Source organism: Micropterus salmoides, unplaced genomic scaffold (genome assembly GCF_014851395.1).
Source record: "Micropterus salmoides isolate LMB-PRFRI ecotype aquatic unplaced genomic scaffold, ASM1485139v1 Ms_hic_scaffold_7, whole genome shotgun sequence".
Lineage (NCBI taxonomy): Eukaryota > Metazoa > Chordata > Actinopteri > Centrarchiformes > Centrarchidae > Micropterus > Micropterus salmoides.
Genome location: NW_024044459.1, coordinates 19,510,760 through 19,536,216, shown reverse-complemented (window position 1 = coordinate 19,536,216; position 25,457 = coordinate 19,510,760). Strand labels below are relative to the sequence as shown.

The window sequence follows — 25,457 nt, the reverse complement described above, 5'->3', positions numbered from 1 at the left end:
GCTCCCTCTCCCGCTCCCTCTCTCGCTCCAGCCTCTCCCTCTCCACTCGTTCCCGCTCCCTCTCCCGGTTCCTCTCCCTTTCTCGCTCCCTCTCTAACCTCTCTCTGTCCCAGTCTCGGTCTCGGTCCCTGTCTCTGCCCCGCTCACGCTGCCTCTCCCTCTCCCTCTCCCTCTCCCACTCTCTCTCCCGCCTGCCGTTGCCACACTCCAACTGGTTGTTGTTGGACGGGGCGGTCATGGTACATTCAGTGTTGGTAGAGGAGGCTGTTTCGGTGGGCCGGTCAGTCCCGGTACAGGTCCCAGTCCCGATACTAACACTCCCTCGTTCATCGCTAGAAGCCGTCCCGTCTGATATAGTCGCCGGGGGGCGGGGCAGTCGCTCTGCGCTGCAGCTGCGGTCGGCAGGGCAACGGCGAGAGAGAGGAGGGGCCCGGGGAAGGGTGGTCCTCGTGCCCACAGACTTCATGGCAAACTCCTGCTCTCCTGCCACCCCACTGCCAACACTGCCCATAGTGGGGGTCAAAGGTCAGGAATTAGAGGTTAGGAGTCAGGATTGGGGAGGGTCACAGATACATTTGGAAGAAGTGTGGGTCATCACAACCTAATGCAGGTAGTGGGGGCACACACACTAGAGGAACACAGAAAAACGAAAGGAGTTATACAATATTGTAATTGCATAATGACTAGTTATACAATAATAGTTAATGCAGAATAGATTCCAACCCACATACAGGGGCAGCGTGGTCCTCCCACCATGATAAAAATGAAAAGGGTCACAAAGATAAGTCTGGATAATTATGCTTACAGAGAGTGTATAAATAAAATGTAAAAATAAAACCTGTCCTCCAGTTTAATGATAAAATAACAGTGTTACTTTCTATTTATGTCACATGTTTATTATGTATACAGTTTGTAGGTAAGATGTAAATTTGACTATTTTGTTTGTGTACATTTACATTTATGTGATACTTTTATCCAAAGCGACTTACAATTGCTATACATGTCAGAGGTCGCACACCCGGGTCTCTCACACCAAAGGCAGGCATCTTATCCATTGCGCCATCACCACCCCATTGTGTGCATAAGTTAAATGGATGCTGGGTGAAGAGGTCACTCACACCAGACCAGTGCAAAACAGAATTATACTGGATATTGTGTCCTCACTGAACTGGAGGAGGGTATTTGTTTTGTTGTTTGCATTTTTGTGAACACAAATACAAGAACACCTGTATAAAACAGATCTACCATACAAAATAACAGCCCTGCAATAAAAACATTTTTGTTCAACTTCAGTTCAGGTTTCGTTCACTCTATCAGAAAAATGTTGCTCAGGATTTCACAGATCCCACTGCTCTATGTGTTAAAACAATGACTATAATAATTGCTAAATCAAACTTTTTTCTAACTTTTAGATATTTTTTCTTTTCTTTTTATCCTATAAATCAATATGTAGTAAATTGTTTATGAGGTAGCCCTTCCAGTTGCCAAAAATTTTGCTTGCACATTTAATGAACGTGACAAAATATGGACATGACTGTAAAGAAATGTTATTACAACAAACAAAAAAATATTCATGGTATATATGTTATATGGGCCATGCATTAACAAATATATATTCATTTTGGTTGCCAAAAAGTCATTCACAGACAAATGTCTACATATCCTACATTTTGGGTCCAAATAGATTTATTTGGGTTTGGGGTAGTGCTGTGTAAAAAGGCAACACTAACCACAGATAGGGTAAATGAAAATGAAAATTAGGTTTATGAGCAATTCTCATAAAAAAAGGAAAAGTTATGCAGTCATTCAGCATTACTTCAGGGTTATGGTAACTTTTAAAGTAGTACAATCCAACCCAAAAATACCAAAAACTATGGCCTAAAGATTGCCATAGAGCATTGTCAGCAGTCTCAATGCCAACATCTCAACATTGTAAACTACACGAAAGAGCTGTTATTGGTTTGCATGAATCTGCAGTGTGCAGGTATTCCTGTTAATGTGTCCACCCAATATACACTCAGTTGCCAGTTTATTAGGCACACCTAGCTAAAATTAATGCGGATTAATACAACACCCCTGCAATAAATCCTTCATGAAGGTGATATTGTTATTTTTTTGTTGAAACTGTTCTGTAGATAAGTTGATTCAACTTTACTCTTGTTTTGGAGGCTATAGTTTGTGGTGCTATTTTGTATTTTGTTATACACCAGGCTGGTGTGCCAACTGGGCAAAGTGGGCAACTGGTAAGGCCAGAGGTTATCTGTGTGGCAGTGACTTTGTAGAAATATGCACCAATAAAACATGGTAAAAACTGAAATGGTATGCCTAACTTGATCAAATCTCAAGGTCCTGTCTTTACTATTTACTATACTCCAAGTTGCTATTATGTTCCACGCTGCATATTTTTAAGTAAATGTTGTTTAATCAAATAATCGCAAGTATACTGGTTGGTTGCAATGTGAGTGTGGGAGGCTCAATTGGCCCCCCCTAGCTGGTTTATCTGGCCCTGGTAGTCCACCTTCAACCAAGATTTTAGAAACACTTCTCAGGAGAACAGTATAAAATATAACAGCACCACAAACTACAGCCTCCAGTGTGACCATAACTTTGAGTCAACACCTCTGTAAAACAGTTTCAACAGAGGATTTATTGCAGGACTGCTATATTAGACTGAAATACCTGCTAGCTTGGGGTACGTCATCTACAACTCTTTCCCTTCGTTTCCTGTTAGCCATTTACTGCCTCCTATGAAGGCAGACACATCCAAACACACTGAGAGAAACACCTCTCAGCAATGCAATACAACTCAACATCACCACAAAGTGCAGCCTCCAAAATTACCATAAAATTGAATCAACAACTAAAACAGAATATATATCCTTTATATGGATAGGATGTGTTGCAGTAGGTGGCTAGATAGATAGATAGATAGATAGATAGATAGATAGATAGATAGAGGCAGTCATGCCAGTGCACCTCCCCTCCTCAGCCCATTTACTAGAGGTTTACTTCCACTTGGGTGAATAGTAGTAGTAGTAAAATACACTGCCCATCTATCTGCTGCTCTGCCTCAATCCCCTCCCCTCACGACTCCCCCCCTCTCTCCCTTTTTCTCTGCATCCCTGGGCGGCAAGGGCGGCTTTAGCAGCATCCGCATCAAGCCCTGAATTGACTGCGCTCCCAAACAATTACTCGCTAGGCCTGTGACAAGAAACAAACGCACGACCCTCGCTGAATAGAAAACAAATACATCTACCTACATTAAAATGCACAGCGTCATTGACATTGACGACAGTGGCTTTGATTTACCGATTGTAGCATCCTGGCGGTCCATCATCAAAGGCTACTCACTATTTTGCAGCTCGGCGGTTTGTAAGATGGCAGCCTCAATAAACAATATTGTCACAAAGCAGCAACGTCAGTCCAGGTCGGTCGGGCTCTGAATTATTCTGTGATGTTACCATGGGTCCGTAATATTAGGGATGCTGTCTTCGACCGCTGTCAGCGTCGGATGCTGATGATGGAGTCGGTCGGTTGATACGCGCATCAGCTGAGAGACACACACCCACCTCTGGTCCCGCCCCTTCGGCTGTATGAGACAAACGCCCCCTTTTGGCATTGATCAAGTGCTCTCCCTCGGGAAAAGCCTATAGAGTAATATACAGTCCCCTGAATGGATGGATGGATGCGCAGAGGTGGATGAGACACTGGACGCAAACAGGAGTGATGCATGCCCAGATAAATGAGTGTGTTTATTATGTTTATTAGCCTGCTCAGTAATTATTTTGTTTGTTTCTTTTTTTTAGAAAAGTTTTGTTTCAATATTCATGTTCAAGTTTATTTGCTGCTGAAGTCTGTTGACATCTCCTTTTGGGTCACCCATCATTTTCAGGACATTTCACCCATTTCAACATGTGATACAGAACATAAAATACTCAACTAAAAACAACATTCTTTTAATTTACAGCCACATTAGCTGGTTTCTTTGGATACTTGGAGAATGCGCAACACAATTTCACCATAAAGTCGTTATAGTGTATTTGTTAGCAAACATTTGCCCACAGCCTGAAAACGTCCAGCGGACACAGATCGTTGTCACTTATTTGGAGAAAAGAACTACAATTCACTTTTACACTTTTTTAGGTCAGTTTTGGTTTCCTGAGATAAATACCTGTGTCTTTATTTGTTAAATGATCCACCAGCTAGTCCCTAACTTTGTCTGTCTGCTGTTTGATGCCTTGGGCTGTCCTATCTTCACATCATGTCACATTCCCCTAGCAGCTTTAATGCACATTCAAGTCATCTAAATGCTGCAGTACCTTTATCCAATGTTTTATTAATGGCAAATAAGAAAACCTTTTGTTATTAAGGGGAAACTGCATTTGAAATCAATTCACTGGTCATAGCCATCTACAATGTTTTTTAGATAAACTAGTTCACCAGAAGGACTTCTTAAATGAAGATACTTCAACCAAGTCCAGTTGCCTTTGACTTTAACCTTCGTTGGATAACTATGACCTGGATGACTGAGAATCTTCACAGACACCAGCAATTTAGTTTTGCACTTCCATAAAGTTGTGTGGCTTTTGACGGGACTACTCAAATACAATGCTGCAAATATATGCAAGATATCCAGATATTTAGTCCCTGACATGGGTCAAGCTGCAGGTTTTGTTTTTTGGCAGACCCAGGAGTGGATACAGACTTGACGGAGGATGTTTAATAAAATGTCTTAAGAAAAAGAGTATAACCGAAAAGTGGATGACGATGGCAGGTGAGCTGAAGGGTGATCAGTATGCCTGGAGGAAAGTTGGTACGCAGTTTGGTAGGAGTCTGAGAAGCGACAAGGGGTTGCTGGCTTGACACAAGATGCTGGCCCTGGTATCTTGAAGCACAGGGAAAACCACATTAGAAACATACACTAGAATAACTATACCACTGAGTGGACAGAATAATCTGAGTGGCAGTAGAGTATGAGGAGAAGTTTGATGAGTAGATTTCAATCAGGTATGAAGATGAGCCAGGTGCCTGGAAACGAAAGCAGTGCCCACAACAGAAACATGCACAGACACACAAGGGAGGAGGGAACAGAGAAACACAGAAAACTGCTGGAGTCACTGTTAGAGCGGTGACACAAGCTACAAATATGCTGGGTCCTACACTTCCTATAATGCAACTCATCATCATCTTTCATTAGACCTGCCCTGCCTGGTAAACACTGTGTTCTTTCAAACTCCACTTTCACTCGCACATGTAATAATTTAACAACTTATAGATTTATCAGATTCCTTTTCTTCTACTCAAAGTTTTTTATCCCATGTGCAGCCCACTGTAGAGCTCTTGTTCCCGATGTATTTTTGAATCACTTAATTATGGCTTTGTGCGCTTTTTTGTATCTTTGTGGTTGTTACATCCTCATTCTTCTCTTTTGCTTGTCCTCCCCCCCTGCTGAAGTGGTGAGGAAAATGAGCACCAGTGTGCACCCTGCAGGATGGGAGGGGAACATCCCAGGCACAAAGCACACATGCAGAGTAAATCCAAAAGTCCATGGTAGGAGTTTTTAGAAAGCATTTCCTTATGTGGAAAGAAGTCATACATACATTCATGTCAGGGTTACAGTGTCACGTGTGTAACTGAGGGAGGTTACCACAGGCCTTTTAATGGTTTCAGGTCGACATTTGTTTTTCACAGCAGACTTGGTAAATACGGAAAAACACAAGTGTAACAAATACATGTACAATACAAATACAATTGCTATGTATGTCAGAGGTGGTGGATTGAACCCAGGTCTCTCACACCAAAGGCATTTGTCTTATCCACTGCACCATTACCATACCACCACCTAATTAACATTAATGACTTGGTTTAAATAAAGTGTCCTGGAAATGCCAGTTAAACACCATGCACAAAAGCCGGGCTTTGCTTGGAACAGCTACACATAATAGCATTAATGTTATTAGAGACATCTTTTCCTGCTGTGCCAAAATATGTGCAGTGACTAACAAATACTTGGACTGGCTAGTCAGTAATAGCTGAATGTAGGTACCTGGTAGAATAGAGGACCAGTAGTACTCTGACCCTGATGACAGCATTAACTTACTTCAGACTATTTTCTGCATGATCCAATAAGTGATTTTCTACAGAATTTAATTAAAAAGTGATCACATTTCCAGGGCGCCGGTTAATAGTAGTAATAGTACTGTGATCTGATATAATGCGTTTACTTACTCCCCAACCCAGTTTTCTAATGTAATATAGGATAAGGTAGTGTAATGCTCTATGGTATAGTTGCCCAAATCCACAAATTTATTTTTTAGGCCATTGCAGTCTCTATACAATCAAATCGGCAATTTTTAAAGAGATTCTCTTGACTGTCCATTAGGGGGCAGTGGTGTCTATTTGCTGGCAACTTGTACTGCCACTGACTGGCAGCTGCAATACTGCTGTAAGCATGGGTGGGGGTGGGATTGGGGGGGGACCTCTCAGGTCTCCAGGGATTCTCTGACTCCCTTTGGCCACTATTGAGCGCTATGATTTCTTCCACCCAGCTCAGCTAAACTGGACCCCATTTCTTTGTATATCTCTGTTCTCCTCATTTATTTTGTGTCTGTCAACTAGAGGGGAGTAAGATAAATTGTTGGTTGGTGTTTATTAAGAATAATAATTTCTCTAATTTCATGTAATGTCAGTTTTTAATTCCATTTGTTTGGTGCCAAAACTAGGGTATGGAATTTATTTAAGAACCTTTAAAAAAAATCTTTGCATCCCAACAGCAATTAATGAAACAAATGCACTAACACAAAAATGAAAAAAAAAAACATTTGTAATAAGCACAGCTGGCATACCTGCCTATCTGTGCGCACTCTGCACTCACTGAGCATGAAAATGTGTTTTGGGGGAGCCTGCATTCAGAGTGAAAGTACATTGTATCCAGGAAATAGCTCATATAGACATGCAGTTCATGGATCTTCTTTTGCTGAGATGCAAGAGCTATTTCAATTGATTATGTCAGTCATTTAACATAAACAAGCTAGCGTATCAATTCACTTAAACACAGCCTGTGGTAATTTTCTCTCATATAAATCATGGAATGCATGAAAGGATGATCATTCTTTATTGTAGTTTTGCAGTTTTATTGCATGTTCTTGTCTTGGCATTTTAAGTGTTTAATATTATACACACAAATGTTTTATGGTCTCTATGATTTGTTGTCCATAAATGCAAGTTTATAAAGTGCTTTATTAGATTTATAGTGAAATGATGCTAGTCAAAAACTTTTTTGTTTTAAAGAAGTTGTGCAATTGTCATTTTAATTATTCTGGATCAAATAATGTATTTTTAAAAATGTAAGTCCTTTAAACATATGAATATTCTATTTACTAATGTGGCACTCAGTTAATACTCCTTTTCTCTTAATTCTCTTGTCACTGTGAAATATAACACGTGACGTCCATTAGTTCTGCATGGTTATGTTGGGTTATAAAAGCAGCTCAGCATTCACATCCTTCTCACATGCTGACAAAAGCAGTGGTCTCTATTCATTTCACATTTGATGTAAGTCTCTTTTCATATCCCCTTTTTTCCACTTTTTTCACTGACCATCACTTACACCACCAGAGAAAACTTGACAGGATGCCAGACATTTACTCTTTGAACCCCAGGACTCTGGACCGGTGCTTCTGTATCATCACAGGAGCCTCCAAGGGATTTGGACAGGTGGTGGCACACAAAGTAAGTGATCAGGTTGTAGAAAAATATAACATAAGAACAAAAGACAAAAAGACAAGCAAACAAACATTTTGTGTCCATCCACGTGTCCCACTTGCTGAAGCCCGGCTCTGTCCTCCTGCTGGTAGCTCGCTCTAAAACTCTGCTGCAAGACATGAAGGACAAGCTGCAGAGCTTCACTGAGGAACAGCAGCTGGTGGTTCTCTACATAGCTGTCAATCTCAGCAGGAGAGAGGGGGTGAATGAAACAGTCAGGGTGGCAAGGCAGGAAGCTGTAAATGAAACAGATCATGTGCTTCTTATCAACAATGCTGGTTAATTCTTTTGTTGTATTACCTTTCTACGTACTTCCCCACACCGACTCATGCTCTCTCTTTTTCTCTCTGCTCCTAGCCTCACTGGGTGACATTTCGTTGTAAGTTTCACTGATGCTGATGAGGTGAACTCCTAACTGTCCGTCAACATTAGCAATGCTCTGGCACTGACTGCAGGAATCCTGCAGGTATTTATATGCAGACAAGGCATACGATGGAGAATGGTGAAGGCCTTTCCCTCCTGGGGTGCTGTACTGCACTGCCAAAGTAGCCAGAAAGATGATGTTCACGGTACTGGCTGAGGAGGACCCAAATGTCAAAGTCCTCAGCTACTCTACCGGTATATACAAGTTTATATATTGACCTGTGCCAATGTTAGCTAAAATGAGATTTTTCAAATGTCCCTTGGCCAAATGTTGTATTAACCATAAAAAAATGTACAGTGATGCCTGTGAATAAATTATTAAGTTTATGATGATGGTCTCATACATGCACATGCGCACATACATACACTGTAAAAATTATCTAGGTGGTTCAACTTAAAAACTAGTTTCAAGTTAAAGCAACTTAACCAAATTAATACTACTTTCCATTTCAAGGTAAGGGATTTAAATTCCAAATTTGTTTCAGTTTACATCTATAAAGGGCCTTGAAGACAGACCACAACAACAGCACCACTGTGCTATTATCTTCAATGACTTGTGACGGGGCAGGGTAGCTTGCTGGTGCACCTGTGCACGCCGCAGTCAAAGTTCAAAATAGCAGCAGATGTCACCTCCTTTCTGAAAGGGCCTTAAGGCCGTTGTCTGGAACCCTTTCCACCGTTGGCACTAGTTTTGTTTACCACAGAAGTGTCTATATTTTCTTTGGAATTTGAATATATGACTTATCTGCAGTGTATAATTAGCAGGGGTGAGCAAGAACACCAAATTTTCTGTATCTGTACTCAGAATTGGTGGGGGTTAATCTATAAGTGGGTGGTATTAACTGGAAGTTATTTAAGCCTGAAATTTCTATCAGAACTTGCTATATTTATTAGAAAACCATTTACAGAACAGCCTCAGAATTGAGCTTCAGAGAATAGTAATTGATTTTTTTATATTCATATATTTATAGTTTATAACAAAACAGATATTGACACATTTTACTCTGATGATACTCATAGAAAGTATCTGTACCGGATACTCCTTTTAACTGAGTACTTGCTAAACCCTAATAATTAGTTGATTATGTATATGTTTTTCTCAAACTCAAAAGACGCAGCACCTAGGCAATCCTCATACTCTCGCCTTTTTTTTCAACTGATAACTTACAAACGTAAGTTCAATCAACACGACAAAAGTGTCAAATAGTCAACACAATGAATTAATGCAAGTTTAACTTTCTAAAACTCATACAGTTGAGTTCAAAATCCAAAACTTGTCAGAGCTATTTGAGTTAAAAAGAAGAAGTAAGTTGACATGACTAAATGGGTCTATGATTCTTCTCAGTGTACATGTAACAAGGTGTTTTGATGCACTTATCTGGAAGCCTGTATGTAGACAATGTAAAAGTTTTAAGAAAAGAGCATAATGAATGAAGTAATGTACCATATGTCCATATTTGACCATCTAGTGTGCATGTAATATATAATATAGAGTTAGCCATGGTTTAGTAATGATATCAAAATGTTGTACTTGGAGAGGAAAAATGCTTTTCAGAGTGGAGATATTTGTCAGTATACTGCAGCTAAATATGCATTTGAACGGGCTGTTAAAAAGGCTAAAGCTAACTACAGGGCCAAGCATGAAGTTAAGCTTAGTGTCCATGACAACAGGGGTGTTTGGCAAAGCCTTCAACAGATTACTAACTATAAAAACAGTCATGCGGTTCTTGATGATGATCGCTTGCTACCAAACAAACTAAATGAATTTTATTGTAGATTTGAATGCAACTCTGAATGTACAGTCAGCTCTAATTTCCTCAATGACATAGCTCCCCCTGAACCACCTTTTCTGAAAGAAGAAAACGAGGTCAGGCTACTGTTGAAAAAACAAAACTGCAGGAAGGCAGCAGGCCCCGATCAGGTCTCTGCCGCCACTATTAAATGGTGTGCCGATGAGCTGTCGTATGTCCTTACTGACAATTTTAATTTGTCTCTTAGATTATGTAAAGTCCCAGCGTGTTTTAAATCAGCTATAATCATTCCTGTGCCTAAGAAGTCAAATGTAAGTTGTTTGAATGACTATAGACCAGTGGGTCTAACCTCTGTTATCATGAAAATTTTTGAGCGATTAGTGGCCAATCATCTCACAACTATGTCTTTGGATCCTTTCCAATTTGCATATAGGGAGAACAGGTCTGTTGAAGATGCTGTTTCTCTTTGCACCCATAACATTCTTCAACATTTGGAAGGGTCAGCTACATATGCACGGGTACTATTTATTGATTTTAGTTCTGCTTTTAACAATATTATACCAAAGAGACTGTGTGACAAACTCCTGGGGATGGGTGTTAAGGAGTCCTTATGTAAGTGGATCCTTGCCTTTTTAACCGATAGATCTCAAGTGGTTAAAGTTAATAACTTCTTGTCAAAATCAATGTCCACCAGCATTTGTGCCCCCCAGGGGTGTGTTCTGTCTCCTATTTTGTACTCATTTTATACCAATGACTGTTTTTCTCACCATGATTCAGTCAAGATTTTTAAATTTTCTGATGATACCACTGTGGTGGGCCTCATCACTAATGATGATGAATCGGCTTACAAAAAAGAAGTGTCCTTGCTGGCTGAGTGGTGCTCAACTAACAACTTGTCCCTCAACATCTCCAAAACCAAGGAGATGGTTGTCCATTTCAGGAATAAAAATAGTAAGTCGCTCCAGCCCCTGGTCATCAAGAACAAAACTGTGGAGTGGGTGGAAAGTCTTAGGTTCCTTGGGACCATCATATCCTCCAGTCTTAAATGGGACACCAATGTCAGTCAGATTGTTAAAATAGCTCACCAGCGACTCTTCTTTTTAAGACAACTTAGGAAATTTAAAGTGTCCCAGGCGGGTATGCTCCACTTCTACAGAGCAGTGATATAGAGAGTATACTTACTTTCTCCATCACTGTATGGTGGGGTAACTGCAGATGATAAATCTGCACCGAATAGGGTAGTTAGGACAGCGTCAAGAATAATTGGGCTGGACCTCCCTAAGATCTGTGACTACAACACCCGTTTACTTAAAACTGGACTGAAAATACTTAAAGATTCTTTGCACCCTCCTAATTCTCTTTTTACCCTTCTACCATCAGGCAGAAGGCTAAGTAGCATCAGATCTAGAACCACCCGTTTTTCAAATAGCTGTGAGGTCCCTCAATTCACACCAACAATCCTTATCTGCTCTGCCTATACAACTACGTCCTTCTCCTCAGTGTCACTAAATGTATTGGCACTTTCTCTGATTTTTGATTATCTGTTATATTTACTCATTAGTATTTGTTTTGTTTTTATGCTATATGTTATGTATGATAATGTGTTGTTATTTTTGTCCAATATTGTCTTGTACTGTCCTGAATGAGCCAAATCACTAAAATGAATTCCAGGCGACTTGCGTCGTTTTGGCAAATAAAGACTTGAACTTGAACTTGAAAGGCCACATTTTTTTCTAACCCTCTAATCCTTCTGGTTTACTTCAGGTCCTATGGACACAGAGATGCAGAAGCACATTCAGAGGTTGGCGTCAGTTATGATCTGTTTCCCTGCCAGGAGTCTGTGGCCAAACTGATGAAGCTGCTCCTGGACAATGACTTCTCCTCAGGGGCACTCCTGGACGTCTTCGAAGTGTGATATCAATATGAGACAGAGTGAAGAATAATGGTGTTCATGTGGTGTAAATTAGTGCATGTTACTCCCTTGCTAAAGTTTGAAAAACCCATGCTCTTGATGCTGCTCGCAAGTAAAATAGTTCAGTATAGATACAAATAGAACACAGGACAGTGGCTGACCTGCAGTTGTTTTATAAACAATAGAAAAAATGTAATGCGCATAGTACAATATATAACAATATATTTATGTTGTCTCCTCCTGTTTGTTTTATACTTTTTGTGTGTGTTGCTGAACATACTGTTAAGCACTAATTAAATAAACCTCTTTAAACAAAGTTACCCGACTGTTCAGTGAATTGATGATTTGAAATGTATGAATATAATTCTGTATCAAGAAATTTTCTTTTGTGTTGGAGAAACTTCAGCCTTTTACCTCCATTTTTTTGCACTGTGATGTAAAACATAATCTGGTTACCATGTATGGCAGAGAATACAACTAAAACTTTGAAAGTTAAAGGATTTGTAACAAACAATCAAACGTGGCATGCAGAAAAGGTGTGGATGAAAACATGAGGGTGTGTGTTTATTCTTCTTTGTAAGACACTGTGGGGACCCAAACCTGGTAATCCAGTCCTGTTGTGGGGTCTGATCTCCATTCAGGGTACACTAAAGGTGGGGACAAGTTTTGTGGTATGAAAGCATTGATGTTCATAACTTACGTTGCAATTACAGAGGAATAGAGATATAGAGTAAGTTAGAGAAAGCCCCAGAACAGGGTAGAGGCAGCGAGATAGACCAGGTTCTGTCAAACTTCTCGCAGCTGTCCAACGTCACCTCAGACTCCTGATAGACAGCCCCAACTGAGGGCCAGAAATAACCCTCAAGGGCCGGGCACCTACCAAGTCATGTTTGGGGGTGAGGGAGTTTCTGCCAGTTAACTGGACAAAAAGCAGCAGAGAGCGTGACAATGAATTCAATTAAATGAAAGGATCTGAAAGAACAACAAAGAATTTCAGTTCTGTTACTTTCAAACAAGGTTCTTGGTTTCATTGTCCTTTCAAGACCTTTTATTTCTCTGTGGACTAAAGACACACATCACCACCAACCCATTTTCTGTGTCTGTTGGTACAGTTCAAGAGGTGACTGGCTATTTTAGTACCTTGGGTGTAGAATGTGCAGTTGTCACTGAAGAAGACAGAGCACAGATTGGTCTAGGAGTTCCTCAACTACCCTATTGCTGCATTTAGCTTCTCTCTACCACTGAACCAGCCGTTCACCACTTACTCACTGTTCACCAGCATCTAGTGCAGCTACCATGGAGAACGTGGCAATATTTGACTCACCTGGAAAGGGCAGGGGTTTGAAGGCTACCAAAGAGTTTTGGGCTGGAGACGTCATTTTTTCTGAGCCCAGTCTCGCAGCTGTTGTGTTTGACAGGTACAGTAATGACGCTCAGTGGTGGGGGATGTGTTCAGATGTGGTTATTAGGAGGATATTTGGGCAGTTGAAAAATGTATTTTCCTTCTTTTTTACCTCTAGATACTATTACTATTACTACTATTACTATTTATCCACAATATATTAGGTTTTCCTGTTTCGGAAAGCCATGGAGTCTGATTTTATGATGGTTTGATAATATTATATAAGTGCTGCATTCTTACAGTATGTTACGTCATCATGATGGTAATTTCATGTAGACAATGGTGCCTCGTTTGTAGATAACTCATGCTCAGGGGGATATTTTTACATAAACAAACTAAATAAGTGCTGGTTACATGAAAGAAGAAGCAATAAATGATAATAACCTTCTCTGAAACAATTGGAAACAAAAGTCACCCTGCTTAGACTTTGAATTTGTGGGACAAACCGACCACAAAATGTTTTAAGACAAAATTGTGACAGACGAAACTATTTGCATTTGTATTGTACAATAATCCTGTAGTGTCAATTTCCATGGTTCCATGCTTTTGAATTATGACTTTTAAGGCATCTTTTGAAAATTTCTAGAAAATATTTAATACAGAAGCTGTTCTCTATATGACGTATATTCGTATTAGGCCAGAATTTACTGTCTTCACATCAAACCTCCTCTATCTTAGAAGTAGCCATAACCTTAGTAATTGTATTCCTAGTCATTTTTATAGCTCTTACAACAGTTACCAACTAATTCAAGTCCACTTATTAGCTTTTTTGGAACTTCTACATTTAGATAATAAAGACTGTGAGACGTTCTCAACTTTGAGTTGATAATATTTTGTGATGAGTCTTTAAGCTGGTAGAAATGCATATTAAAAGGAGAAAAATAACTTACTATAAAGTGAATTTGGCCACCAGTAAGGTAAAGCCAACATACCTAACTTTTCCTTGGACAACTTTCTCTTAGGCTATTGTATCTACAATATACATGTGCTGTAATATAACATGTTTACCTTTTCTGTTTCCTTTGCTACAGTCTAGCAGAGCGTATCTGTCACAGCTGTTTCCGCAGACAAGACAAGCTACAGAGATGTGGCCAGTGCAAATTTGCCCATTACTGTGACCGAACCTGCCAGCGTGCCGGCTGGGCCGAACACAAGCAAGAATGTGGTGCCATCAAAACGTATGGCAAAGCACCGAATGAGAACATCCGGTAGGTGAACGGGAAAGGAAATGGGGAGTGACAGAACAAAACATACTGAGAAAAACACTTCTTCTAGCATTTCTCTGTGTGGGGGGTGTCTTAAATTTCTGAAGTTTTCTACACTCCATTATTGGTAATTCATCCTGCTAAATCAGAAAACAAGAGGCTGGTTTGTTGATTTTGCTTGATAGTTCAAGATAATTCAAGGGGATTTTAATCATGAAAACATGAATACATAGCCATGTTATAAAGCCATGTTATAAAGTGAGTTAGTCCGAATAAGTCTTAAATTAAAATTTAATTAGTTGCAACGTATGTGTGTCTGATTTTATCTAGACCAGTGGTTCTCAACCTTTTTTGGGCCAGTGCCCCCCTATCCATTATCCAGGTCCCTTACCGCCCCCCATCAGAAAAGATGTTTGCTATTTGCCCTAAATATGAAAAGTAATTATATTTAACTAATAAGTGAATGTTCCTCCCAAATACTGTTTTCTTGGATGGGGCAAGTGGGGGGATATGGGGGTCCTCCCCCAGAAGATTTTGAGCATTAAACACTTAATTTCCTGCATTGTGGTGAAAATTTCTCCTCCAATTTCTGACTTTTCTGCACCAATTTATGGTGGAAATTACTAAAAATTCAGGTGGAAGGTGACAATTCAAAATATAATTATAATAGAAAATAATCTAGTGAGGCTCTCAGGCATTCTTATTGCTTTTTAATATTTTTCTCCTGTAGATCAACTTTTTTAATATCATCCCTGCTGAGTCAACACACATGATTAAGTCTTACCTCCTCTTTTGTGGGGAAGTAATCTATAAATGTGTTTGTGGCCCCTTTCCATCTCAGTAATAAATTAATCCATTATAATTCAGTTATTGACTGGACTTTATTAGCTTATCTGTTAATAACTTATCATAACTCAGTGTTTCCCACAGAATAACAGTGTAACTGTGGCGCAGATACAGCATAACTCTCTAGCCTCGAAAACCCAGCTGTATTCTAACATTAACTTAGCTCTCCTTATTAGCTAGGCGCCTTACATGCTTGCTAATAACTTTTAATAGCTGGGTCTACTGACAGCCTTGTATTGGACTGTTTGCCCCGGGGAAGGTCAAGGCTGTCCTGCACCCCTGTCCGGGCTACGTCCCCAAGGTGCCGTCCAGTATGGCAGGGTCTACGGTGCTGCAGGCGTTTCATCCCCCACCTCATGTGACGGCGGAGGACGGGAGACTTCATCTGCTCTGCCATGTCAGGGCACTGAGTATTTATACTCTGAGGTCCTCCCGGTGGAGGAAAGCAGACCAGTTGCTGGTGTGTTTTGGGTCCCCCAAGGCTGGGCTCCCTGCTTCTAAACACACTATCAGCAACTGGATAGTTCAGGCAATAGGGCCCTCCTCTCAGGGGCTCGGGTTACGTATGTAATCCTTGTTCCCCGAGAAGGGGAACAAGACACTGTGTCGGTCCGCCACGCCTTGCCCCACCTGGAGCGCCTTGCGTCATAGCAAAGAGCTGGTTTGTCCCGTGTGCCAGCGTGCTTTATATTCCTCCAGTTACGCCATCCCACGCTATCGTCAGAGCAACGCCAATAGGATTGGATTAGTTTAATTCATAATTCAGCCCTGCCACGCCTAGAGGAGTTCCCATAGTGTCGTCACCGTTGCAGTGTCTCGTTCCCTTCTCGGGGAACAAGGGTTACATACGTAACCGGAGACGTATTCCTCAGAGAAATAAACACTTTTCCACCAAGAAAAAGTCAATTTTCCAGAGTTTACACAGTAAACGCCATGTGGGTAAAATTTTAGAGATAACACTCTGACTTCCCGTTCCCGTGAAGGCAGCATGAAGCTGCACCACAAGTAGCTAACAGAGAAAAAATACACTGTCTCGTCCAGTTGCAGTGGATTAAACTGGCAGGTTTTAATGTTGCACACCACAGTTTTTTGCAAGTAGTTTAAAGTTTAAACTCGTATTGTTGTGAATCTTAAGTGTAAACTCGCCTTAGAATTTCCAACCAACAAACGCCCCCCAAAAGCAGCTCAGCGCCCCCTCTTCCAAAATATTGGTTCCACCCCCTGTACCGCCCCCGTTGAGAAACACTAATCTAGACCGTTGAAGTCACATGTCTTCTTCTTCATTGTTCTTTTTATTGCGGTCAGCTTGGTGGCCCGCATCTTGTGGCGCCTTGACAAGGAGGGGAGCGTGGTGTCTGACATGCAGATGGTCACGCTGGAGGAGCTGGAGGATCACATTGATGACATGCAAGAGGATGATTTGAAGGACTTCAAAGTTGACATCCACAACTTCCTTGACTACTGGCCTCGTAACAGCAAGCAGCACACAATTGATGTCATCTCACATATTTTTGGAGTGGTACGTTTATATGTGTTATCCCTTTATTGCCCACCCTTCATTTTCCTGCTATTGGGCCATAAGCCTAAAACTGCAAAGTCAGGGGCTTTTTTTCTTCAAAGAACACAAAGATAGTGAGCTGAGTCTTTAGACAGTCTAGCCTCCCAGACATAAAATTGTGTGTTTAGTCATTCCTGTCAACTTGTAAAATCAAATATTTTCATGTTTACCACCAGCAACAGCTGACAAAGCAGTAAGTACCAGTGGTAAACCCAGACACGTTCCTTCATACCTTAGTTTACAGCACATGTAGTGCCATTTCACTTTAAATTTGACAGACAGATTATGGTAAATGGTACATTTTCACAAAAGTTATATTTATCTGTGAAATCCTGTGCTTAAGAACATGTCCAGGCTGCTAACAGTGACTGAGGACTATACCTGAAAGCAAACATCAGGCGCCTCAGTACAGAAACTTCCTAAGTCTGAATCCACGCTTGTCTCAATGTAAGATTTTTGGTATTACAAAAACATGTTTCCCAGCTGCATTTACTTCTGTAATAGGAAGATACGACTATTCCTATTTTGGAAATTTATGTTATGATAGCATTTAGGACATTTTTCTGTAATAAGGCGAGTAGTCAGGTGATATTTGAAATGATATGTGATATACTTCATGAGTTGACAAGAAGTTCAACCAAAGAGCTATATTTCCTTTTAATATTGTTTCTTTGAATAGGTTGTGAGAGGCCAGAAGGTTGGTTTGATAAAGACACCACGACTTATTTTTGTCCTTTGACCCTTAAAACAAATGTCACTGATGGAGACAGTGAAAAATATTTTTATTTAAAATTCTTAGCAAGTTGTCTGTGCAGAACATTAAAACATGGATTTCTGTGACGTCACAAACTCCATGTTCACGCTAATATTTACCCTCTTTCTCCCAGGTTAACTGTAACGGTTTCACTGTGAGTGACCAGAGGGGCCTTCAGGCAGTAGGAGTTGGTCTTTTCCCAAACTTGTGTCTAGTGAATCATGACTGCTGGCCAAACTGCACTGTGATCCTCAACCACGGCAAGTACGTAAAAAAAACACTTTAGTTCAAAGTACTCTCCCAGTGATTTCAAAATTGTGTTTGTATTCAGCTGTGTATTGTGTGTGTGTGTGTGTGTGTGTGTGTGTGAGAATGTGTGTGTGAATGTGTGTTGTCAGGTTGCATTTGGTGTAAAACTGCTTCCTGTTTGTCTTTCAGTCAGTCGGCTGTGAATACTGTGTTTCATTCTCAACGGAGGTGCGTTACCTCAGCCTAAGCCTTTTATGTTAGTGTTATTTATTAGAGCACCATTAAGACTTTGACATTAAATGCTTAATCAACTTATCATTACACATAACCACTATCCTCCGTCCCACTCCATCCACTGTAGAATGTCTTTGTAGTGTCCTGCGCTGTAGGATTGATGTGACTCAGTTTTCACTCTTGAATGCTCTAACCTCTATTTAGCTCATTTAGTACAACAAAAAGCTGTCATGGGTTTTTCTCTGCATATTTCTTCCTCTGCCGAAAGCTCATTTTCAACCATACAGAGTTATCTAACTGTTTGTAGTGTCCACACAAAGTTTTACTCAGGTACTGCTGGTTTTTCACTTTGTGTGTCTGTCCATGTGTGATCGCACTGTGTCTGTCCATCATGCCAACAGTGACTGCTGACTCCTTTCAGTTCACCTCTAACACCATGTAACATCAGGCTTAAATGTGACAAAAACAATATTTCCATGAAAATATTCAGTATTTAAGAAAATTATTTCATATTCAAGCCTTGATTACTCTTTTTGCTTCAGCATTTACTAAATGTTTGCAAAATGCTGAATGAAATCAAACAATTGAAATGGGGGAAAACGAAAGGTTACGATATGGTAACCCTAGTTCTATAAGCACAGGCTCCGCCCTCTACTGGACTCTATGGGTACTACCTCCTCCAATCACATGCATGCACTTGCCCACTGAAATTTTATCATGCACGTAGCCGACCAATATGACGTCGCTACCGATACGTGCGTGACGTATAAATAGCAGTGTCCCTACCGCCTCAGCATCTGACCGCCTCTTCAGCAGACGGCGTCAGAGCAGCAGGGCTCATCGGTAGAGGGCTCCGCCTGTTCTTATAGAACTAGGGTTACTATATCGTAACCTTTCGTTCTATCTCACACAGGCTCCGCCCTCTACTGGACTCTATGGGTACAGTGGGTGGAGCCCGATGACTGTCCGCCCTAGCCGCAACAAGCCAAAGTCCACCACACCAACCCGGTCGGCCACAGGCCGGCCAAAGCCCCGACCACCACATCACCTAGTGACAGAATGGTGGGACACCCCTGAGAAGGTCACTGGACCAATAGGGGCTTGGCCTGACCATTAACACCTGGACTGCCCTGACTTCTCACTGGAACGTCAGGCACTGCCAGTGTATGTTCCCCCTCTACACCCAGTAGTCACCAGATCCTCACTTTTCAGATCCTAGGTCGCACTTGCGAGCTGGATCCCGAGAAGGAGCCCGACATATCCAAGAGATAGAAACGCACAAACGGGCACAGTAAGGGCCAAGATGCCATTGTGCAGATCTCTTCGACACACACCCCGCTGAAAAAGGGTCGTAGACCCTTCCACACTTCTGAGTGGAATGTGCCCGCCCGTGTCCAGGCTTGGGAGATTCACTCACAAAGCATCCAGATTTAGTGAGCAGTTCGCCGTTTGCTGAAGAAAAAAGGATGCTGAGGCAGTAGGGACACTGCTATTTATACGTCACGCACGTATTGGTAGCAACGTCATATTGGTCGGCTACGTGCATGATAAAATTTCAGTGGGCAAGTGCGTGCGTGTGATTGGAGGAGGTAGTACCCATAGAGTCCAGTAGAGGGCGGAGCCTGTGTGAGATAGAACTGAATTAATTGAGCAACAAATATAACTAAAAATGGTCCACACATGTATAAAATCTCTGCTACAAGTGAGTACATTTAAATTTAGAAAAGTGGTACATTTACAAAATGAATGAACTGAATTTTGGCTTAAGTGTGAAATAATCTCCCTGATATTCATGACTATCCATACCTACAATCTTTCAACTAGATTGAGAGAACTGAAAGCCACACTATGGAAAAAGGTTTCACCATCAATTAAAAACTATAAACAAAAGACAAAATGGACTAAACAAGTCATTCTGCTTGAATTTAACTGTGTTTCTCTTCCTCAGAATTGAGCTGCGTTCTCTAGGTAAGATCGCAGAGGGAGAGGAGCTGACAGTTGCATATGTGGACTTCTTGAATTTGTCAGAGGAGAGACAACGGCTGCTGAAAACACAGTACTTCTTTGACTGCACATGTGAGCACTGCAAGAACCACATCAAAGATGACTTGAAGTTGGGGGGAAAGGAAGTGGACGGAGTCAAGGTTTGTCTGCTTTGATTTTTTATTGTTGCTTTTCATCAAGCTAGAGAAAGATTTTTTTTACTGCACAAGGCAAAAAGGGCCGAAACCTCTTGCTACATTCAGTACTGACATGGGTGATAAGGACAGACGGTAAACATGAGATGCAGAGCCACAGTGACTATTTTAAGCAAAGATAACTCCCTTTGGATTCAGCTTCCAAACTGTTTGTATGTGCAAGCATTCGCGCATGCTTTTGAAAAATAACGAGGTAGAGAAAAATGATGGAAGTAAACTTAATTTACTCAACAACTTCAAATTACTTTAGTGGCGTAACTGTATTTCAATGTATTACCATATACCAGGAATTATCTTATCTTTTCTATGTTGTTATGAAATTGTTATTCAACAGGATAAGCTTTTATAGATAATGGATGGATGGATTGATAATTTTCATTCAACCTCCAATATCATACTGCTTACAGTTTACCACTTTATACTCTGAGGTGTATAAATCAATCATGGCACACCATAAAAAGTGAGGTAATTCCATGGCCTTGACTGATACGGCTTGACATTATATGAATCTGTGAAACACAAGGCACTACAATTCCATCAGTGCAGTGATTACCAGTCCGCCCTGTGTGTGTCAGTGTGTGTAAAATAGATTGTCTATGTGGGTCAGAAGTTATAAATAGCATGTGTCAGTGACTAACCACAGAAAAGGTTACACAAAGTTAGTCTATTATTAACAATAGAAATCTGAGATATTGACCAAAACTGTATGCCAGATTTGGCTGTCTAATAAAAACCACAATAACTAGGAGTTGTCTTTTAATTATATATATGAGAGGTAAATCTTGTTTGTTGTTAGAAAAATAAACATTCTGGTCTTGGACAAGAGCCCTGGAGCATGTTGTCTTTAAAAATAAATAGTAAGTCCTCTCAAATAATATTAGATTAGGCATCTTTCATGATGTATTTCATTGTCAGTGTGTTAATACTTGAGTTGTGCAACTCATTAAAAATCCCTGATTAAAAATTTGATCAATGTCTCCCATCTTCAAATCTTAGCCTTCAGAGGAACAGGTGAAAGAAGCTACAGATTATTGCTTTCAAATGCTGGAGAAGATGGACAAGGCTCGACTGAAAGGGGACTACCATGAGGTATTGTATTTACTCACCTGCAACAGCAAATAAAAAACAGATTAACCAAAATTAGCTCCAGTTGTTTTTTAATCACACAACAGAAGTTAATTTTCCTCTATCTTATCAACGCTCTATCCTACCATACATGTTTAAGATTTCTCTTTATGGTGTCTTTTTCTCTTCAGGTGGTAAAAATCTGCAGGGAGTGCATAGAGAAAACAGAGCCAGTGTTGGCTGACACTCACATCTACCAGCTGCGGATGTGGAGCACATTAAGTGAGGTGCAAGCTTACCTGCAGTACTATAATGACGCTGCAGAATACGCCCGCAAAATGGTGGAGGGATACATGTGAGTACAAACATACTGAGCTATCTGTTGTGATACACATGAGCATGTTGTAAATGAGTAAACTCACTTATTCATGTATTCAGTGTGAAATACGTTATAAATCCATTCTCAAATAAATCAAATCTCTTCCCCTGACAGAAAACTGTACCACTCAAACAATGCTGCTCTTGGCATGGCTGCTATGCGAGCAGGAGTGACTCACTGGCAAGCTGGGGAGATAGAGATTGCCCACGGGATGATCTGCAAGGCCTATGCCATTCTCATGATCACCCACGGTCCAACACATCCCATCACCAAGGACCTGGAGGTAAACACTACTCGAAATCTGCACACAAAACTGCATTTAGATGTGGTTTAGCTTTTTAACAATGTATCAAATGATGATATGAAGTCAATGTGACAACGGGAAAGGGGTTCTTTCCAAGTGACGAACCTACAGAGAATTCACCTGAATCTGCAGCTCCCGTCGCCTTTACAGAGCTTTATAGCAGGTTTCTGCTTATTGTTTAGCTGTCCGACTTGTTGGTTTTGGTTCACTCTCACCGCTCTCAGTGTCATTTTCGACCACAGCACGCAGCTGTTTTCTGCAAAAAAGTTCTAAAAACCCACTGTGTGCTACCTGCTCAGCACCAAACAGCAGAAAGCTCAGCAACTATCTAGTGAACACAATGGAGCATTTAGCAGGGAAACAGCCAGATATTTCCGTCAGGAGATGGAAAAATCCAAATTCAAATGTAACTTGTAACAAGATACTTTATTTGATTATGTATTGATAGTTTTTTCCCCATCTCTTGCCTAGAGGCTGACATTTTTTTACAATTCCATTTAACTAATTGTCACGGGACTGGTACGAGAGGAGTATTTTTGTGGGAGTGGGACGGGACAGGAAACTGTCTACTCTGGCCAGGAGGAGTGTAAATATTGAAGTGATATTTGCCAGGTGGCCAGAAACATGTCTCCAGCTAATGTCGCCATGACTGCTGGATTGGCAACTGTTTGCCAGCAACTTGTTTTTATTACACTGCCTTCAAGTGGCCCAAAAATCATTACAATACTGCTTGTGGTGTATACGATATATTTCTCCTCTGAGCTTAGTCTCTGCATTTGCTACTGTTTTAATAGCTGTTGAACGGCTAGTCTATTTTAAGTTTAGATACCGGCGGTACAAAGTGGCATCAAAACAGACCTGGTTACTAGCTTTTGTATTATAGTCAACTCATAGGTAAACAGTAAATGCTGATGTTTCCACAGGCAATGCGTGTGCAGACAGAGATGGAGCTGAGGATGTTCAAGCAGAATGAGTTTGTTTACCACAGTATGAGAGAGGCAGCTCTGAAGAACAGACCAATGACCATGATGCACGAACCCAGTTCTGTGGAGGAAGGAATCAAGAATCTCTTCCATCGGAAGAAGTAGTCACAGGACTGCCAATGAGTAATGAGATAGTGTTTACTGTGAATTTTTTTTTTAAACACATTTACATAGTTTTCTGCATCTCAGTTACTCCCCCCGCTACACCAAACCTGCACAAGTTACAATGTAACAGTCTTTGAGTATTCAGTGTGTGCATGCACTCATTCTCAGGTGGACACTTGTCCAACAACTTCAGCCTTTAAAAATGCAATTTAAGTCATTTGTTTAAGATTTATGGTTATACTAGGGTATACATACTGATGTGCATCATCAGTATGCAATACCCTGATAAGAGTCATGTGAACAATAAGTTCACTTATGTGAACATGTTAAGACACCTTTAAGCACCTCTTGCTCATGTGACACATCTAGCGCCCTGCAATCAAGCCACCTGACCTTTAGCCAGTCAAGTCCAGACACACTTTAACCCACAGAAAGCAAAGACTAACCTCACTGATTTGGAACAAGCATTTTCTAGGGCCCATGGTGTTCCGGTAGATTATGTACTAGTAAAATCTGCAGTTTAATTGCAAACTCTACCAACTGCCAGTGAAGTTTTTGGTTACATGCCAGCATCTAGTTTAAGTTTGGAGCAAAAAAAAGAAACTCAACAACAAGACAGTGTTCCATTTTCTTTTATTATCCCAAGTGCAGAAATTTAGATGCGTTTGCTTGTCCTCTTGTACACAATGCCACCAAGAGTCATAGTCTGGGGAGAGAAAAAAAAAGTCACACACAAACTTGGTCAACATATAGTCAGTTATGTAGCGTTTTTTTGTCCTACTCACATTGACAATTGTGTTCCCATCCACCAGTTCTGTGACAGACTCTATTCCCTTCAGGGAGACCTTCAGCTTGTTGCCTTCACGATGAACCACCGACTTAAAGAAGCATAAGAAACATAACTCTGCAGCAGTCTTGCAATTTTGACTGACTGTGCAAAACATACATTAGCACACCATTGTGAATACATTCAAGTTTTTAGCTCATTTCTGTTTTGCATTCCTAAGTTTAGTGTACTGGCTTACCTTGACCTTCTCTCCAGTAATAGTCTCCAGCTCTGCCTCCTTTCCAATGGTGAAGTTGTTTACAAGGACCTTTGAGCCAGTAGTGACCGTCACTTTGAAGGAGTCACCAGCCTCCTCAATTTCAGAGATGCTTTTGACATCTTTGCCTTTCTGGATAAGCTCATCAGGAAGACCTGAGACAGAAAGCATTTTGACACCATTGTATTTCCTTGAATAGTTTTAGAGTTGTAACTTACCACTATGGGTTTAATATTGCTAGGCAAGTCGGCTATCCATGTTTGATTGCAAAACATGTTCCATCACCTGGTTAAACAGGCACTCTCCAAGCTAGTGGTCAAAGATACTTTATGAAAGAAAGCTGAAATCTTACCAATAGCCTTCATGAAAGGCTCAAAGTTCTCCTGAGACTCCAACTGGTACTTTCCAGAGAAAGACATGGTGACAGACAGCAAAGGTGAAGAAAAAAGCTGTGAGCTGCCTGTTTTATACTCCAGCTGCAATCATTAACCAAAGGTGTCTCCAATTAAGGCAGCTCCAGCCCACTTGCCATCCAGCAGAGCTCAGAAACGATCCACCTACACAGATAAGGTCAAAGAGATAAAAGAGGGACAAGGTGACTAGACTAAAGTTGGGTAACCCTTAATGTAGAGGGTGAAATAGTAAAAGTGTGACAGTATTTTGAAGCCAAGTGTCTTGTTGTTAATGCATAGTAAATGTATGTAATGATCTTGAAAGTCTTTCTCATTCAAAGTCTCACTAACATATGATGACATTGCATGAATGTAAACCCCAAAAACTGCTGACTGGGAATAATGAAGATGTCAGCTCTCAGTTTGCTGCTTTAGCTCTACCTTCCTTTACATTTTCTGTCCCTTCCCTTCTGTATTCTTGTTCTAACTTTTCTAAAAAAAAATTTCTTTTTCCCATTTCCCATTTCTTTTTCACTGCCTCTAATAATGAATAAGATGGAGTTTTACAGAAGCTGGAGTTTTAAAGATGTATTTTCTCTGAGTTGAATGTCATTAATAAAACTTACTTTTTAAAGTTTGCCTGCAAGCAATGGGGGGGACATATCAGAGGAAACATTTCTCCTTTTTTTGACATAAACAGAAGGACACAGATAATGTTTCTACAGGGGAAAAAAAAAGAAATTAAAGTTTTACAGATTCATGCCAACAATAAATGAGGCAAACTGATAAGATACCTCTCTTCAAGAACTGTAAGTAGTTTCCCACCACAATTTTCATGTTACAGTCACAATGCTTCTGTCCTAAAAGCATATTTAAAATGTATTTTTTTG

The 25,457-nt window shown here is 40.6% G+C and overlaps 4 protein-coding genes across 5 annotated transcripts; 2 read left to right on the top strand and 2 right to left on the bottom strand.

The window, feature by feature from the left end:
- Positions 1–19: 19 nt before the first annotated feature.
- LOC119891727 (putative uncharacterized protein DDB_G0271982) lies at positions 20–3,558 on the bottom strand (the record flags this gene model as incomplete). Its single annotated transcript, XM_038703555.1, has 2 exons — positions 3,352–3,558; positions 20–628 (listed from the first exon to the last, which is right to left on the bottom strand). A coding segment is annotated over exon 2 (492 nt), but the record flags the coding sequence as incomplete, so codon positions are not given.
- Positions 3,559–7,632: 4,074 nt separating this feature from the next.
- Positions 7,633–11,853, top strand: sprb (sepiapterin reductase b). Its single transcript, XM_038702553.1, is given in 7 exon segments — positions 7,633–7,731; positions 7,814–8,042; positions 8,122–8,139; positions 8,142–8,268; positions 8,270–8,382; positions 11,703–11,738; positions 11,741–11,853. Coding segments are annotated over 7 exon segments (735 nt in total).
- A 1,239-nt stretch (positions 11,854–13,092) lies between these two features.
- Positions 13,093–23,857, top strand: smyd1b (SET and MYND domain containing 1b). Of its 2 annotated transcripts, XM_038704628.1 has the most exons (10): positions 13,093–13,268; positions 14,284–14,460; positions 16,609–16,822; positions 17,749–17,879; positions 18,054–18,092; positions 20,047–20,242; positions 21,293–21,385; positions 21,553–21,716; positions 21,855–22,023; positions 22,968–23,857. In XM_038704628.1, exons 1-10 carry the CDS (start codon positions 13,147–13,149, stop codon positions 23,130–23,132), a joined length of 1,470 nt encoding a protein of 489 aa, XP_038560556.1. In that variant the 5' UTR covers positions 13,093–13,146; the 3' UTR covers positions 23,133–23,857. The 2 variants fall into 2 exon arrangements, with proteins under 2 accessions (XP_038560556.1, XP_038560555.1); XM_038704627.1 differs by lacking the exon at positions 18,054–18,092 and having other exon boundaries at positions 13,147–13,268; positions 22,968–23,132.
- LOC119892406 (fatty acid-binding protein, liver-type) lies at positions 23,749–24,666 on the bottom strand. The gene is made up of 4 exons (XM_038704629.1): positions 24,528–24,666; positions 24,158–24,330; positions 23,918–24,010; positions 23,749–23,838 (listed from the first exon to the last, which is right to left on the bottom strand). Exons 1-4 carry the CDS (start codon positions 24,592–24,594, stop codon positions 23,788–23,790), a joined length of 384 nt encoding a protein of 127 aa, XP_038560557.1. The 5' UTR covers positions 24,595–24,666; the 3' UTR covers positions 23,749–23,787.
- Between the last annotated feature and the right edge of the window lie 791 nt (positions 24,667–25,457).